The 17,200-nt window shown below is 45.0% G+C and overlaps 1 protein-coding gene across 1 annotated transcript in view; it reads left to right on the top strand.

The window, feature by feature from the left end:
* The first annotated feature begins 3,616 nt into the window (after nt 1-3,616).
* Nucleotides 3,617-17,200, top strand: part of LOC148474492 (palmitoyltransferase ZDHHC20-like) — a 54,068-nt gene continuing 40,484 nt past the window's right edge. The window contains exons 1-3 of the mRNA XM_088458586.1: nt 3,617-3,722; nt 13,376-13,402; nt 16,979-17,073. Of these exons, the coding sequence (XP_088314712.1) occupies nt 3,617-3,722; nt 13,376-13,402; nt 16,979-17,073 (228 nt within the window). The remainder of the gene's footprint in view (nt 3,723-13,375; nt 13,403-16,978; nt 17,074-17,200) is intronic.

The following is a 17,200-nucleotide window of genomic DNA, read 5'->3' as shown; positions in this document are numbered from 1 at the left end:
TGCCTAACATCTGGACCAGAGAGCGCGGCGTATGTATAATTGTACTTGGGTCTGTATAATCTCTTTGCGCTAAGATTATATGAGGATCATAGTGTGTAACTGTTGTACTTTTACTTGAATAATACTTTGTGCTTTGGAATCACAGATTCTAGGTCTGGAGTCTGTATTTACTGTATGACTGCGTACGCAAATTAGTGTCATCATTAGAGGTTTATAGGTAGGATATTATAAGGTATAGGCAGGGGTATATAGAGGTTCAAAGGCAGTATCCTTAGAGTGCAGAAAGAAGGATATCAAGATGTACCTGTGAGTGCAAAGAGAGGTGTATTAGAGTGTGCCTGTGAGTGCAAAGAGAAGGGTCTCTCTCCATCTCCGCTGACCTCTCACCCAGCCGAGCCTCAATCCCTCTCAGTTGCAAAGGCAGTGAATGCTCGGTAGGATCATGACATCAGAGGGAGCCTCCCAGGACATGCTCAACGAGAGGGGGGGGGGGGGTGGGGAAGTAGATGGAGAGCAGGGGACTGAGGGATGGGAGGAGCCAGCCAACAGGCGGCCCCACAGGTACGTCGGCCCACTCGGAATCTTCCAGGTGAGACCTATGCCACTCCACCCCTGACTCCAAGGGGTAAATTTACTAAGATTTGTGTTTGACTTCTAAACCAAATCGCTGGACATCGCCGAACATTTTAGACTCAAGATCACAAATTTACTAAGCAGCGTATTGGATTGTCTATTTTGATTTGATTTCAGAAATGTGCGAGATCAGTCGAATTGCCTCATTTACAATAGACTTTGCTGAGAAATAGTAGCATGAATCCGCTTACAGGGCCTGATTCAGCATGGATCGCAATTGCAACTGCGTACAAAGACCGGTCGATGGTGCGTAGTGCGTATGCGTCGATGGTGCATTATGCATATGCATCGCAGTGTGCGTGCGTGAGTTAGCATTGCGATAGCTCTGCGATCACGCACGCAGTAAGAATTCCATTGCAGAGTGAGTGACGGGACATCAGCCTTTGGGGGTGGTGACGTGGGAGTGATCGGAGAAACGCAGGCATGCCATTATTTGCCACTGCGACGGCATATGCAGCTTGTGTACTCACTGCTTGCGACGAGAGTTGTAATTTCTGAGACAGGTCTGGGCTGCTGTAATTGTGCGTGAGGGGTCGATGTTACTCGATGGTACCGATGTATACACAGGTTGCAAATAGTATATTTTCGCAGCAGATCTGCATGCGTAATCCCAGCTGCGATCCGTAGTGAATGAGGCCCACAGATTCAAAGCACTGCACAGATTAGTATAATCTGTGCAGGCTTTTGTGTGTAAAGTAGTAATGGAAGGGTTAATGTAAAAAAAAAAAAAAAAAATGTATGTGGGGTCCCCCACCAAAAAAAAGCATAACCAGCTCTGAGCTTGGTCTGGTACTGAAAAAATATGAGATATGGTAAGAACTTATCCTTGTTATCTCTATTTCTACGAAGTCCATAGGGTTCCACAGGATACCTTGGGTATAGGTGTGACGTCAGGACTGACTGTCCATGCTGTTCATCCAGATGTGCAGCCACAGCTGCATGAAGAAAAAGCTTCAGGGGCTCTTCTAGCCCCCACTCCAACAGGTGCACCCGACTCCGGCCGGGCACCAAACTAAACTGAGGTGCCTTGGCTCGGGGGCGGGGTATAGGAGGGGGACCCTAGTGCATCCTGGGAGGCTGAAAGCTTAACTCTATGGTGCCCGATGACTGACGTCACACCTATACCCAAGGTATCCTGTGGATACCTATGGACCCTGAAGTAGAAATCAGGGGTAAAACTATGGTGTGGTCCCCGTTTTTCCAGTAACCAGCACCAGGCTGACCCAGGCACACTGTGTGAGGCCCACCTGCCATAATGTAAGACTGGCCCCATACTTGTAAGCTCAGGGCTGGAAATCATTGGAAAGTGGGGACCACAAAAATAAATTGGGGTCTCCACTTCAGGGGGTCTATCAACTCTGGGCTGAAGCCCAGGGCTCTTCCTCACATGTACTCACCTGTATGTAGATTTATATGCATTTTCAATGCTCCCACCCTTTGCGTGCTGAGGGCCTGGTGCAGTAAGGATCGCTATCGCGTTCGCAGATGCATATTCATACAGAACGCAGCTGCAAAAATATGATAATGCTTCCAAAAGCACCGCCGATATAAAGACACCCACTGCGGCTTTCTCACATCCGTTCACTGTCGATCTACTGTGTAAACATCGGTAACATTGACGCACATCAACCACTCTCACAGCATTTACACCAGGTCTGACCAGCCAAAGACTCTGCAAGTCTCTACGCACACACTGAGCTCTCTGCGTCCAAGCAACTGCGTTCAAAACAGACATGCCTGCGTTTTTCAGACCACTCCCCAGTCACCAACCCCAAACACTCACAGTCTGTCACTCACTCTGCGATGGATTCCTCCGTGCATGCATAGCCACGGGGCAATCGTAGCACACGCGCTTTGCGGCTTATACACATGCGCAATGGCTAACGATCGATCAATCTGCGTACATAGTTGCATTTGCGATCACTGCTGAATCAGGCCCTTAGGTTGCTATTCATCATCTGTATCTGCTCCAGGGGCAGAACTATGGGAGACAATGGAGGCGCCTGCCGCCGGGTTCCAGCTCTGAAGGGGCACCGCCTCCATTGTCCACAACATATTCTCCCCAGTTAGGGCTGTAACTATGTACCCAGAGCATACAGTCATGGCCGCCCAATACATGGCACCCTTTCCCGGCACCTAAGAAGCCACCATTCACTAGTGGAGAGCTTCATTTCAGACCATCAGCTGCTGCCTTCGTCTGTCTATAGCCTGTCTGCATGCGAATTGCACAGTGTCAATTGTACTCTGTGACGGGGGGGCATCACATTATAACTTGCCTCCGGGCGTCTGGGATGAACTTACGCCACTGATCTGCTCTATTACGAAGTGTAACAGACACTCCTCTAAACAGGCGTATTTACACTAATGTCCAACACTCCACCGGTCCCCCCCCCCTGTTCCAATGCCTATGGGTGGGGGCCACCACAATTTAGTTTGTCCGAGGCCCCACAGGACTTAATCACTTAATCTGGTCCTTTTGGAATTTCTGTTTTCATTTAGCAAGAATTTAATTGTCCAGACCAGAGACAGTGAACTCCAGGCCTGCTGCAGTGCAGGCACACCTGGCCATTTATTAGTAAATGAAAAGTATGTTTATATAATTGTAATTTATTACATAAGAGAGTGGGTGTTGCACACAAGCGGAATCATGCTCTTCTCGATAATAAACAATTGGGGAGGCGTGCTAGGGTCTGTTGACGGGTCCTAATACCTCAAAGGCACTAGACACGCCTCTAAAGTAACAAACCCCTGTTTAAAATGGCTTTGATCTGCTAACTTTAAAGTGTAATTACAGTGCCAGTGTCAGTGCCCATAGGCAGTATATAAAGCAGGCTGCCTTTATTCTATGGAGAACAAATCTGAACACCGGCCCAGCCGGCCAGATCTCTGTGACATCACAAAGTGGGTGTGGCCGAGGTCACATACAGCCAGTGCCAGTGATAGCAACTGCTCAGTCAGTAGTTGTTGCTGACAGCTGCGGATCATGGCTCGGCTCCTCCTCCCGCGGCTGCTCCGCTGGATGCCTGTTCTACTTATGTGCCTGGTAGTGTGCTGGTTCTACTACGCCTATGTATATGAGCTGTGCATCTGTAAGTACTGTGCTCCCTGCTGTCCCTACACTGGTACCGGACTCGTGTGTTACATGTGAGTGTGTGTGCAGTACACTGAGTGTGTGTGAATAGTGCAAAGCATTTTCATATGTGTTGATTTGTGTGTATAGTGCATGGTATGTATATGTGTACAGTAGAGTGCATAATATATGTTGTATGAAGTGTGTGTGTCTGTGTAGTACAGTACACACCTCTGAGGGATTTATGGGGCATATTTATTAATTATTGCTGTTATTCGCAACAATAAGAAATTAAGATTTGCAAAAATGTATAAAAAATATGCATGCAGGGACAGATACTCCTAAAGGGCCGCGTCCCTGCTATGTGTTAGATTAGCGATCGCTTCACATCTCTAGCAGGACTCCGCAGCGCTACTACGCATGCACGGTGGCCATTGCCAGGGAGGGTTCCTACGGATCTCTCTCCCAGTATTTTCTGTGGAGTATATCCAACAGGCTACAGCAGCTAACACTATCTGAAGGCTTGTTAACTCCGACAACCTAATAGGCCTCACAGGGGCTGCTTCTTCTATCGGGAATGGAGGGACCATGGCAGAAATCTGAAATATCTCCTTCTTACATACTGCGGATCCTTGATATTTACGGGTACCAGTGCTTAAAGTGGCCATAGAAAGATGGTGGAACTCACCCCTCACCGGCCTTTAACCCCCCCTCCAACGTGGGTGCTACACCCCCAGTCACCCAAGCATAGGGACGAAGGGACAGAGAGAGCAAGGTGATCAAATACAGTCCGAGAAGGGAGATCATATACAGGGGTGGTTGTACAGTGGTCAATGGGTGTTCACATATAAGGGGACAGAGGCCCTGATTCAGAGCTGGACGCTCTGACAGAGCGCTCGCTCTGAATCAGGGCCGTCCCTACTCCTTTTTGGAGCGGCCTCCTGGCCGCCCGCATAGCTGTGGGTGACCACCCACAGCTATAGCGAGCGGCCAAAATGATGGTCGCGATAGGGTCTCGCTGCTGCAAGCCCTGGAGTGCTTTTGGCTCTATCAGAGCCAAAATTACTCCCACTGACATCACTAGTGATGTCAGTGGGGCCGGCCCCAGACGGTAGGCGTTCCCATGGGAACGCCTCCGTCTGGGCAGCCCCGCCCCTGGCACGCCCACCAAAGGGGGCGTGCTGTCAATCACCATCGACAGCACGCCCCCTTTGATGCGAGACCCATAACGACGGCTTGGCCGTCGTTATTCGGGTCTCGTGCATGCGCACGACGGAGCCACCTCCGTCGTGCGCATGCGCACTTGGGCAACATCGACCGCTTGCGAACGCTCGCGAGCGGGTCTGAATCAGGCCCAGAGGGAGCAGGGAAATCACATACAGAGAGGGTGGAGGATACAGTGAAGGGGAGCATTGTAACCTTATCACCTAGGTGTGTAGTGGGGTCAGTCACAATAAACAGCATTATGCTTCCCCCCTCATTATGCTACACAGTAATAATAATGCCCCTTATACATTATGCTCCCCTCTCCTCCCTAGCAGCCTCTTACCTAGCGAGCCGCTCTCTCAGGTCGGGCCTCCCCCCCGCACCCGCATCAGCAGGCAGCCGCTGCAGCACCGGGACTTCAGCCTAATGCCGCTGTCACTGCAATCTGTCGCCGGTCGCAAGCCAATCAGAGGTCGCGGACCAGCAGCCGCTGCTGATTGGTTGCAGGTCCTTGAACTCTGATTGCTTCACGACCGGCACCTATTTCAATGACAGGAGCGCTGTCCAGTGTCTCTCTCTGCTGTGCGGCTGTCTCGGGTCCCCGGAGGCAGGCGGTCAGGGATTGACCTGCCGCAGCACAGCGCTTCCCCTGGGACCCAGACCTTTCCTAAGGTGAGTCCCGATCACTGAATTTGTGACTGGGCAAGGAGTGCGCGCAGAGGTGGGGCAGCCAGAGAGAAGCCAGGTAGTGTCCTTCTTAATCAGGCAGCCGCAGCTGCCTGTACTTAGCTGCTGTGGCCGGGCAAGGTGGGCGGATAATTACAAGTGACGGAACGCAGTTCCGCCCCGTTCCGGCCCACTTTAACCCCTGACGGGTACCCTCCGAGAACGGGTGTTTTTGAGACATATCCCACGAATATTATTTGATAAATAGGCACCTACAGATGTGAACTCCTCATACAACTAGTCAATACAGCGTGAGACACCCAGCACGACTGAGCCGCATCCAGCAGTGTAGCGTACCGACTACCGAGCTTTTCTTTACATTTTGCATTTTACTCATATTGCAAACACAGCAAAACACCACTCAGTGTACTACAGACCCTGGGCTGTGACTTTGACCGCACAAGCAGAGCCGTAATTAGACTTTTGGTGCCCTGTGCCAGAAAGAGCATTGGCACCCCCCTATTTTTCAAATAGGGACATAAGAAGCTCACCCAAAAATAGGCCAAAGCCTTATGGAGAAGGTCCAGGGAGGAGATAGGGGCGGCCAGGAGATTCTGGGGATAAAAGCGGAATCTACAAGTGAGAATGATAATAAACATAAAATTGACAGGCCCAAATAGCGCCCCCTGCCCTGCGGCCCTGTGCCATGGCACTACCCTAGTTATGGCCCCGCGCACAGGAATTAGTTTTAAACTCGTTTAAAGTCGCAGATGAAGCATAAACTTGGCGTGAGAAAAAGCTGTGGCCTCTGCATTGCAGCACTTTGTATACAGATTCAGACACACACAGATGTACAAATGTTGCACATCAAATTGATCAGTACAGTCTAGATAAGTAGTTTTGTCGCTTCCAGTTGTGTTATTTGCGTAAATAAGATGCACAGTTTCAGTGAAAAAGATGCCAGGGTGACCGTGTCGCCCTGACCTGACGCGTGAGAGGGGCTGTTTGGCGAGACTGAAGCTATGGTGTATGGGGACACACCTGTTTGCGTGCATACAACATATGAGTGTTGTGTGTGTACAAATTGTACGTTGCATTTGTATTTAGTTCATATTTGCCTACTCTTCTGGCCTGGAGGCTCCTGAATTTGGATGGTGCTTCCGGGAAAAGCGGAATCGCTGCCTACCCCCTGACCAATCCCCACACACATACACTCCCCTGCAGCATGGGGGGTGGGTGACGCGATTTGCGTTGAATCGCATCATTATGACCCCGCCCCCTTCTTCATAAATACCTTCATTATGTAGCAGAGGTGGGTACACGACGATGCAATCTCTCGGTCACGTCCACGCTCCATCGCTAATGACCAGAAATGTCCCCACCCACACCCCCTATGCTGCGCCACTCCCCCTGCTATGCCCACCAGAATGTCAGCAAGTATGATTTTGTTTTGTATTTAGTAGGTGTACTTATGAGGTATGTACTTAGTAGGTGTACTTCTTATAAGGTATGTACTTAGTAGGTGTACTTCTTATGAGGTATGTAGTTAGTAGGTGTACTTCTTATGAGGTATGTAGTTAGTAGGTGTACTTCTTATGAGGTATGTACTTAGTAGGTGTACTTCTTATAAGGTATGTACTTAGTAGGTGTACTTCTTATGAGGTATGTAGTTAGTAGGTGTACTTCTTATGAGGTATGTACTTAGTAGGTGTACGTCTTATGAGGTATGTACTTAGTAGGTGTACGTCTTATGAGGTATGTACTTAGTAGGTGTACTTCTTATGAGGTATGTACTTAGTAGGTGTACTTCTTATGAGGTATGTACTTAGTAGGTGTACGTCTTATGAGGTATGTACTTAGTAGGTGTACGTCTTATGAGGTATGTACTTAGTAGGTGTACTTCTTATGAGGTATGTACTTAGTAGGTGTACTTCTTATGAGGTATGTACTTAGTAGGTGTACTTCTTATGAGGTATGTACTTAGTAGGTGTACTTCTTATGAGGTATGTACTTAGTAGGTGTACGTCTTATGAGGTATGTACTTAGTAGGTGTACGTCTTATGAGGTATGTACTTAGTAGGTGTACGTCTTATGAGGTATGTACTTAGTAGGTGTACGTCTTATGAGGTATGTACTTAGTAGGTGTACTTCTTATGAGGTATGTACTTAGTAGGTGTACTTCTTATGAGGTATGTACTTAGTAGGTGTACTTCTTATGAGGTATGTACTTAGTAGGTGTACTTCTTATGAGGTATGTACTTAGTAGGTGTACGTCTTATGAGGTATGTACTTAGTAGGTGTACGTCTTATGAGGTATGTACTTAGTAGGTGTACGTCTTATGAGGTATGTACTTAGTAGGTGTACTTCTTATAACGTATGTACTTAGTAGGTGTACGTCTTATAAGGTATGTACTTAGTAGGTGTACGTCTTATGAGGTATGTACTTAGTAGGTGTACTTCTTATAAGGTATGTACTTAGTAGGTGTACTTCTTATGAGGTATGTACTTAGTAGGTGTACTTCTTATAAGGTATGTACTTAGTAGGTGTACGTCTTATAAGGTATGTACTTAGTAGGTGTACGTCTTATAAGGTATGTACTTAGTAGGTGTACGTCTTATAAGGTATGTACTTAGTAGGTGTACTTCTTATGAGGTATGTACTTAGTAGGTGTACTTCTTATAAGGTATGTACTTAGTAGGTGTACTTCTTATGAGGTATGTACTTAGTAGGTGTACTTCTTATAAGGTATGTACTTAGTAGGTGTACGTCTTATAAGGTATGTACTTAGTAGGTGTACTTCTTATGAGGTATGTACTTAGTAGGTGTACTTCTTATGAGGTATGTACTTAGTAGGTGTACGTCTTATGAGGTATGTACTTAGTAGGTGTACGTCTTATGAGGTATGTACTTAGTAGGTGTACGTCTTATGAGGTATGTACTTAGTAGGTGTACTTCTTATGAGGTATGTACTTAGTAGGTGTACTTCTTATGAGGTATGTACTTAGTAGGTGTACTTCTTATGAGGTATGTACTTAGTAGGTGTACGTCTTATGAGGTATGTACTTAGTAGGTGTACGTCTTATGAGGTATGTACTTAGTAGGTGTACTTCTTATGAGGTATGTACTTAGTAGGTGTACTTCTTATGAGGTATGTACTTAGTAGGTGTACTTCTTATGAGGTATGTACTTAGTAGGTGTACGTCTTATGAGGTATGTACTTAGTAGGTGTACTTATGAGGTATGTACTTAGTAGGTGTACTTCTTATGAGGTATGTACTTAGTAGGTGTACTTCTTATGAGGTATGTACTTAGTAGGTGTACGTCTTATAAGGTATGTACTTAGTAGGTGTACTTCTTATAAGGTATGTACTTAGTAGGTGTACGTCTTATGAGGTATGTACTTAGTAGGTGTACGTCTTATAAGGTATGTACTTAGTAGGTGTACTTCTTATGAGGTATGTACTTAGTAGGTGTACTTCTTATAAGGTATGTACTTAGTAGGTGTACGTCTTATGAGGTATGTACTTAGTAGGTGTACTTCTTATAAGGTATGTACTTAGTAGGTGTACTTCTTATAAGGTATGTACTTAGTAGGTGTACGTCTTATAAGGTATGTACTTAGTAGGTGTACTTCTTATAAGGTATGTACTTAGTAGGTGTACGTCTTATGAGGTATGTACTTAGTGGGTGTACTTCTTATGAGGTATGTACTTAGTGGGTGTACTTCTTATGAGGTATGTACTTAGTAGGTGTACTTCTTATAAGGTATGTACTTAGTAGGTGTACGTCTTATGAGGTATGTACTTAGTAGGTGTACTTATGAGGTATGTACTTAGTAGGTGTACTTCTTATGAGGTATGTACTTAGTAGGTGTACGTCTTATGAGGTATGTACTTAGTAGGTGTACGTCTTATGAGGTATGTACTTAGTAGGTGTACGTCTTATGAGGTATGTACTTAGTAGGTGTACGTCTTATGAGGTATGTACTTAGTAGGTGTACGTCTTATGAGGTATGTACTTAGTAGGTGTACTTCTTATGAGGTATGTACTTAGTAGGTGTACGTCTTATGAGGTATGTACTTAGTAGGTGTACTTCTTATGAGGTATGTACTTAGTAGGTGTACTTCTTATGAGGTATGTACTTAGTAGGTGTACGTCTTATGAGGTATGTACTTAGTAGGTGTACGTCTTATGAGGTATGTACTTAGTAGGTGTACTTCTTATGAGGTATGTACTTAGTAGGTGTACGTCTTATGAGGTATGTACTTAGTAGGTGTACGTCTTATGAGGTATGTACTTAGTAGGTGTACTTCTTATGAGGTATGTACTTAGTAGGTGTACTTCTTATGAGGTATGTACTTAGTAGGTGTACGTCTTATGAGGTATGTACTTAGTAGGTGTACGTCTTATGAGGTATGTACTTAGTAGGTGTACGTCTTATGAGGTATGTACTTAGTAGGTGTACTTCTTATGAGGTATGTACTTAGTAGGTGTACTTCTTATGAGGTATGTACTTAGTAGGTGTACGTCTTATGAGGTATGTACTTAGTAGGTGTACGTCTTATGAGGTATGTACTTAGTAGGTGTACTTCTTATGAGGTATGTACTTAGTAGGTGTACTTCTTATGAGGTATGTACTTAGTAGGTGTACGTCTTATGAGGTATGTACTTAGTAGGTGTACGTCTTATGAGGTATGTACTTAGTAGGTGTACGTCTTATGAGGTATGTACTTAGTAGGTGTACGTCTTATGAGGTATGTACTTAGTAGGTGTACGTCTTATGAGGTATGTACTTAGTAGGTGTACGTCTTATGAGGTATGTACTTAGTAGGTGTACGTCTTATGAGGTATGTACTTAGTAGGTGTACTTCTTATGAGGTATGTATTTAGTAGGTGTACTTCTTATGAGGTATGTACTTAGTAGGTGTACTTCTTATGAGGTATGTACTTAGTAGGTGTACTTCTTATGAGGTATGTACTTAGTAGGTGTACGTCTTATGAGGTATGTACTTAGTAGGTGTACTTCTTATGAGGTATGTACTTAGTAGGTGTACTTCTTATGAGGTATGTACTTAGTAGGTGTACGTCTTATGAGGTATGTACTTAGTAGGTGTACTTCTTATGAGGTATGTACTTAGTAGGTGTACGTCTTATGAGGTATGTACTTAGTAGGTGTACGTCTTATGAGGTATGTACTTAGTAGGTGTACGTCTTATGAGGTATGTACTTAGTAGGTGTACTTATGAGGTATGTACTTAGTAGGTGTACTTCTTATGAGGTATGTACTTAGTAGGTGTACTTCTTATGAGGTATGTACTTAGTAGGTGTACGTCTTATAAGGTATGTACTTAGTAGGTGTACTTCTTATAAGGTATGTACTTAGTAGGTGTACTTCTTATAAGGTATGTACTTAGTAGGTGTACGTCTTATAAGGTATGTACTTAGTAGGTGTACGTCTTATGAGGTATGTACTTAGTAGGTGTACTTCTTATGAGGTATGTACTTAGTAGGTGTACTTCTTATGAGGTATGTACTTAGTAGGTGTACGTCTTATGAGGTATGTACTTAGTAGGTGTACGTCTTATGAGGTATGTACTTAGTAGGTGTACGTCTTATGAGGTATGTACTTAGTAGGTGTACTTCTTATGAGGTATGTACTTAGTAGGTGTACTTCTTATGAGGTATGTACTTAGTAGGTGTACGTCTTATGAGGTATGTACTTAGTAGGTGTACTTCTTATGAGGTATGTACTTAGTAGGTGTACTTCTTATGAGGTATGTACTTAGTAGGTGTACGTCTTATGAGGTATGTACTTAGTAGGTGTACGTCTTATGAGGTATGTACTTAGTAGGTGTACTTCTTATGAGGTATGTACTTAGTAGGTGTACGTCTTATGAGGTATGTACTTAGTAGGTGTACGTCTTATGAGGTATGTACTTAGTAGGTGTACTTCTTATGAGTTATGTACTTAGTAGGTGTACTTCTTATGAGTTATGTACTTAGTAGGTGTACTTCTTATGAGGTATGTACTTAGTAGGTGTACGTCTTATGAGGTATGTACTTAGTAGGTGTACGTCTTATGAGGTATGTACTTAGTAGGTGTACGTCTTATGAGGTATGTACTTAGTAGGTGTACTTCTTATGAGGTATGTACTTAGTAGGTGTACTTCTTATGAGGTATGTACTTAGTAGGTGTACGTCTTATGAGGTATGTTCTTAGTAGGTGTACGTCTTATGAGGTATGTACTTAGTAGGTGTACTTCTTATGAGGTATGTACTTAGTAGGTGTACGTCTTATGAGGTATGTACTTAGTAGGTGTACGACTTATGAGGTATGTACTTAGTAGGTGTACGTCTTATGAGGTATGTACTTAGTAGGTGTACTTCTTATGAGGTATGTACTTAGTAGGTGTACTTCTTATGAGGTATGTACTTAGTAGGTGTACTTCTTATGAGGTATGTACTTAGTAGGTGTACGTCTTATGAGGTATGTACTTAGTAGGTGTACTTCTTATGAGGTATGTACTTAGTAGGTGTACTTCTTATGAGGTATGTACTTAGTAGGTGTACGTCTTATGAGGTATGTACTTAGTAGGTGTACTTCTTATGAGGTATGTACTTAGTAGGTGTACTTCTTATGAGGTATGTACTTAGTAGGTGTACGTCTTATGAGGTATGTACTTAGTAGGTGTACGTCTTATGAGGTATGTACTTAGTAGGTGTACGTCTTATGAGTTATGTACTTAGTAGGTGTACGTCTTATGAGGTATGTACTTAGTAGGTGTACGTCTTATGAGGTATGTACTTAGTAGGTGTACGTCTTATGAGGTATGTACTTAGTAGGTGTACGTCTTATGAGGTATGTGTGTAGTGTGCTTCTCCTGGCTGGCTTTACTCTAGTGAGAGATGCAGATTTGACTGCTGGATTATAGAGGACTAATGTTTAAAGCCCCTTAAAAAAAAAATACAGCATGGACAATCTAATAAATGAAAGTTGTCTGGCGGCGGCCATCACCTGTAAAATATACAGTCACATAATTTCAGATTAATACGCTCTTTACTATTATCAGCTATAGAGTGTATCCATGTTTTAGGTCATTATAAGTAATTTTTTAAATGTACGCGAACAAACTGCAAACATTGGCCCTCATTCAGAGCCGTTCGCTATTTGCGGTCGTTCGTTTAAAAACAAGGGGTGGCTATTCAAATGATCCGTACGCACATTGCAGTCTGTTCACACCTCTAAGTCTGAACGAGCGAGCAAAACATACGCTCGTTTATTTGATAAAAACGCCCCCTGGCCGCACGCATCCTACGTCATGTCCGCTATTTATTAGATTAATCGAGTACATCGACCAGCGTATGAACTGCTCGCTATTCTTGTGGTTGGTGTTTGCTACCACAAATTTGCGTGCAGTTCTGGCTATAAAATAACCCAGTGACGTGGTCAATGACGCTGCTGTTTTAAATATACACACCCATAAAACGCCCGTTTTGACCTTTAAGCACGCCTGCGTTCGGATCTCCACTCCCCATTTTCAAACACCTTCCCCTGTTACCACCCACATACGCCTCATTCTGTCACTCAAAATAGCAGGCACTCGCTATATAGCGTACAAAGGATTTTCGGCCGCACTGACTGGTTCGTTCATGCGTACTAAAAAGCGTATGCATGCGCAGATGTGCAATCATCGCTCGGAACGAGCGTACTGCCGCTAACGAGCGGCTCTGAATGAGGGCCATTGGTTTATACTACAGATAGTAATATAAGATTATTTTTGTCTTCCTTTTACTACAGTGACAGTAAAATTAGAAATTGAAAAAGGTAAGTTTTCTTTTTATTTAATTACAGAGCTGGTAAGGTCAGTATGATGTTTTGTATTGTGTAAAATAGTAGATAAGGAATAAAAACACATTTTGTCCTCAAATGAAATAAATAATTATAAAAATGTCTGCAAAAAAACAAATAATAACAGTGACTACACACAAAGCAGAGAGCAGATTAGGGAGAAGGTGCATCCAGCCTTGGAGAGAGGATGAATGACAGAAGCTGATTAGTTGCTTTTGGCAACTTCACTTAGGGCCTGATTCAGAGCCGCTCGTAAGCGGCAGTACGCTCGTTCCGAGCGATGTTCGCACTTCTGCGCATGCGTACGGTTTATAATACGCATGCGTGAACCAGTCAGTGCGGCCGAAAATCGTTTGTTCGCTATATAGCGAATGCCTGCTACTTTGAGTGACAGGATGAGGCGTATGTGGGTGGTAACAGGGGAAGGTGCTTGAAAACGGGGAGTGGAATTAAGAACGCAGGCGTGCCAAAAGGTCAAAACGGGCGTTTTATGGGTGTGCATAATTACAACAGCAGCGTCATTGACCACGTCACTGGGTTATTTTATAGCCAGAACTGCTCGCAATATAGTGGTAGCAAAAACCAACCACAAGAATAGCGAGCAGCTCATACGCTGTTCGATGTACTCGAATAATCTAATAAATAGCGGAAATGACGTATGATGCGAGCGGCCAGGGGGCGTATTTTTCAAATAAACGTCCGCAAGTTTTGTTCGCTCGTTCAGACATGGAGGCGTCAACAGACCGCAAAGAGCGAACGGATCATTTGAATAGCCACCCCCTTTTTCTGAACGAGCGAGCGCTAATTGCGTCCGGCTCTGAATCAGGCCCTTAATCCTCCAAGGCTTGATACTTCTCTCCTTAGGACTAAAGGAGGTTAAGCACTGAGGCCCCCATTTATTGCAATGCTATCTGGGCATGACATTACCGCCCATGATCGCATTGTAATATGCGACCCTAGCACCCGGATATATAATCCGGCACACACAGCGACATGGACCCCGAAAGGAGCCCGTCCCTGCGATGTGCCCAGAGAGCTGCCCGGGCTGCTGCACATGCACGGCTGCCATTGCTGGGGGAGGATTCCCGAGAACCCTCCGCTGGCTAATTGGGCGCGCTGTAGTCCATAGACTACAGCGGCTAACGCCATCTTAAGATGGCATTCGCTGCGGGAGCCAATATCTGGAATGCATCGCATTCCGGATGTTGGTAAATTTGGCAGCATTGCATCCCCCATAGAAACCTATGGGGGAAGCTGCTGCCTGAGGAAATGGAGGGATCACAGCAGGTATCGGCAGGGACGCCGAGAGGGGGGGAGCGGGTAAATATTAACCTGGCCCGGGCTTGCTGGAGGGGCCGGGTAATTTGTACCCGCTCCCCCCCTCTCGGCGCCCCTACCTATACCTGCTGTGATCTCTCCATTTCCTCAGGCAGCAGCTTCCCCCATAGGTTTCCCCCCTCCTTTCTACATCACAGCAGCCCAGCACACACTGCTGTGTGCTGGGTTGCAGTGGGAGACTGCTCGCAGCTGCTGTGTAGCAGCTGGAGCAGTCTCCAATGCCTATGGAGGGAGCAGTCACGCTGATCGCGCTCCCCATTGGCTGTGTGTCGGGCTGAGGGGCTCACAGCGCCCCCTCCCAGCACTTCGCGCCGCTGCTAAAATGTTTTTTCTTCAGTTTATTTTCCATAAGGGAAAATGCCACAATTAGGTCACACCCCCTGTCACCCGGGCCCGGCGCGGCTCTTGGCGGCCCTGGGTATCGGAGATATCTGCTGCGCTCCCTCCTTCATACATCTGGGGTAAACTTTATATTTGAGGATTATACCTCATATATACAATGATAAAAGGGCATCAGGGAATGGGGTAATAAAAAATTTGGGTAAGAAAAAATCTTTAGCTTAAAGTAGATTTTATGGCAGTCAAGAGGGAATGGTCCAGCACAAAGATAGTATGATCTGTAATATTTATGTCTATGAATATGTAATAGTCGTACACACGTGCACTGGTATATGTACATGCCCACAGACAATGAGACATTTCTTTGTTTATGTGATTCAGAAAAAGAATAGATCTGCAGTTATTCAACTTAAACCCCAAAGTGCCAAATTATGTCTTTTGGGGACGATTCAATTTTTTGGGCGCCCAAACGCAATGTGCGCCCAACGGAGCAATTCAATTGTTGCTCCGTTTGGGCGCCCGTGACGCATTTGTGCACACAAAAGCACGGAGTTTAGCCGTGTATAGCAGCTAACCCCATCTAAAGTCCTGCTTTGGATTCCCAAATAGCCGATTTATCGCACATTTCTGCATCGCCACCTCAGTAGACCACGAGCATAAATTTGTCTAACCACGCCTATGTGCGCGCAAATGGAGCAGCAAGTGAATTGCTCCGCCGAGTATCCATTAGTTTAGGCACTCTATAAAACAATTAAATCACCCCCTTTATTGCTCAGGATTATGGGGGTCATTCAGAGTTGGTCGCAAGCGTTGAGCGCTCGCAAACCGACTCGATATTGTCCCACTGGGCATGCGCACGATGGAGCCGGTTCTAGAGACGGACGCTCCGTCGCTAGGGGTCTCTCAGCAGACGTTTGGGAGGCGGGCAGGTGGCGTGCCTGCCCAAATGGAGGCGTTCCCGCCGAAACCCTTGCCGTTTGGGGGCGGCCCCACTGACATCAGCAGTGATGTCAGTGGGGAGCTTCCTGCTCGATCAGAGCATGAAGCTCCCTGGGGCTTACGAGTGCCCAGACCCAACCTTAGGGTCTAGTCGTAAGCCCCGATGGTCGCGATGGTCTTGACCATCGCGACCATCACCCATGTCGGTCGCTAGAGCTGTGGGTATTAACCCACAGCTTAGCGATCGACAAGGAGGCGTTCGTCCAGGATGCAAGTGGCCATCCTGATTCAGTGCGACCACTTACAACTAACGACCGCCTCTGAATGAGGTCCTATGTCCAAAAGGTAAGGATTATGAAAGTCTGTGGCCTTTTTCATTGGGGTTTGGTACACATACATCCATAGGCTACATTGTGGCATCTTCTTAGTGCATCATATATTGTCATAAATGAATATTCCCGTCTCTATCACTCTCTGAGATATGAAGTTTTCTAATTAATACCTGAACATTTAGGCCAGTCAGACTGTGATCCTGACCACAAAGAGCGTTTGTGACCGATGTCTCAGTTTGTGTTGCAATGTCCCATTTCCCCACATATAAAGCTAGAGACGATTACAGGCATTTGGTTACTCTGAAAGAAACTTATTGAAAAGATAATTACCCAAAGCCACAGAAATGCACTTACCCTAACATGGAGATGGCATAAAAATAACTGAGCTCAGTTCATGGTTGACGGTGAGCAAAGGCAGCAAGCTGAGGGTCTCTCTAGGTTTTGGTGGGACTATAAAGCTGCCAGGGATTCTGTAACTTATAGTCCCACAACAGTTGTAGCGTTCCAGGTTTTTCAGGTCTAATGAGTTTATATAAAAAAAATAAAGAAACAGGAATAATCTGTGATAATTTGCCATGTACTAACTTTTGATTTACTATTCCAGTTGCCGACTTGGTGTTCTTTCATCTGTTTTTTACAATGCTTGCGTGGTCGTATTGGACGACGGTATTTACCCGTCCAGCTAACCCACCCAAACAGGTAAATACAAAGTACAATGTACCTCTTTTATTATATATTAACGCCGTGTATGCTGCATGGTGCATATGACATGTTATGTAGAAACGACTGGCGAGATAAGACATTAGCCTTCAAAACTGAACCCTAC

The sequence above is a fragment of the Taudactylus pleione genome, unplaced genomic scaffold, assembly GCF_031769625.1.
Source record: "Taudactylus pleione unplaced genomic scaffold, aTauple2 ptg000842l, whole genome shotgun sequence".
NCBI lineage: Eukaryota > Metazoa > Chordata > Amphibia > Anura > Myobatrachidae > Taudactylus > Taudactylus pleione.
This window is presented reverse-complemented; position numbering and strand designations above follow the sequence as displayed.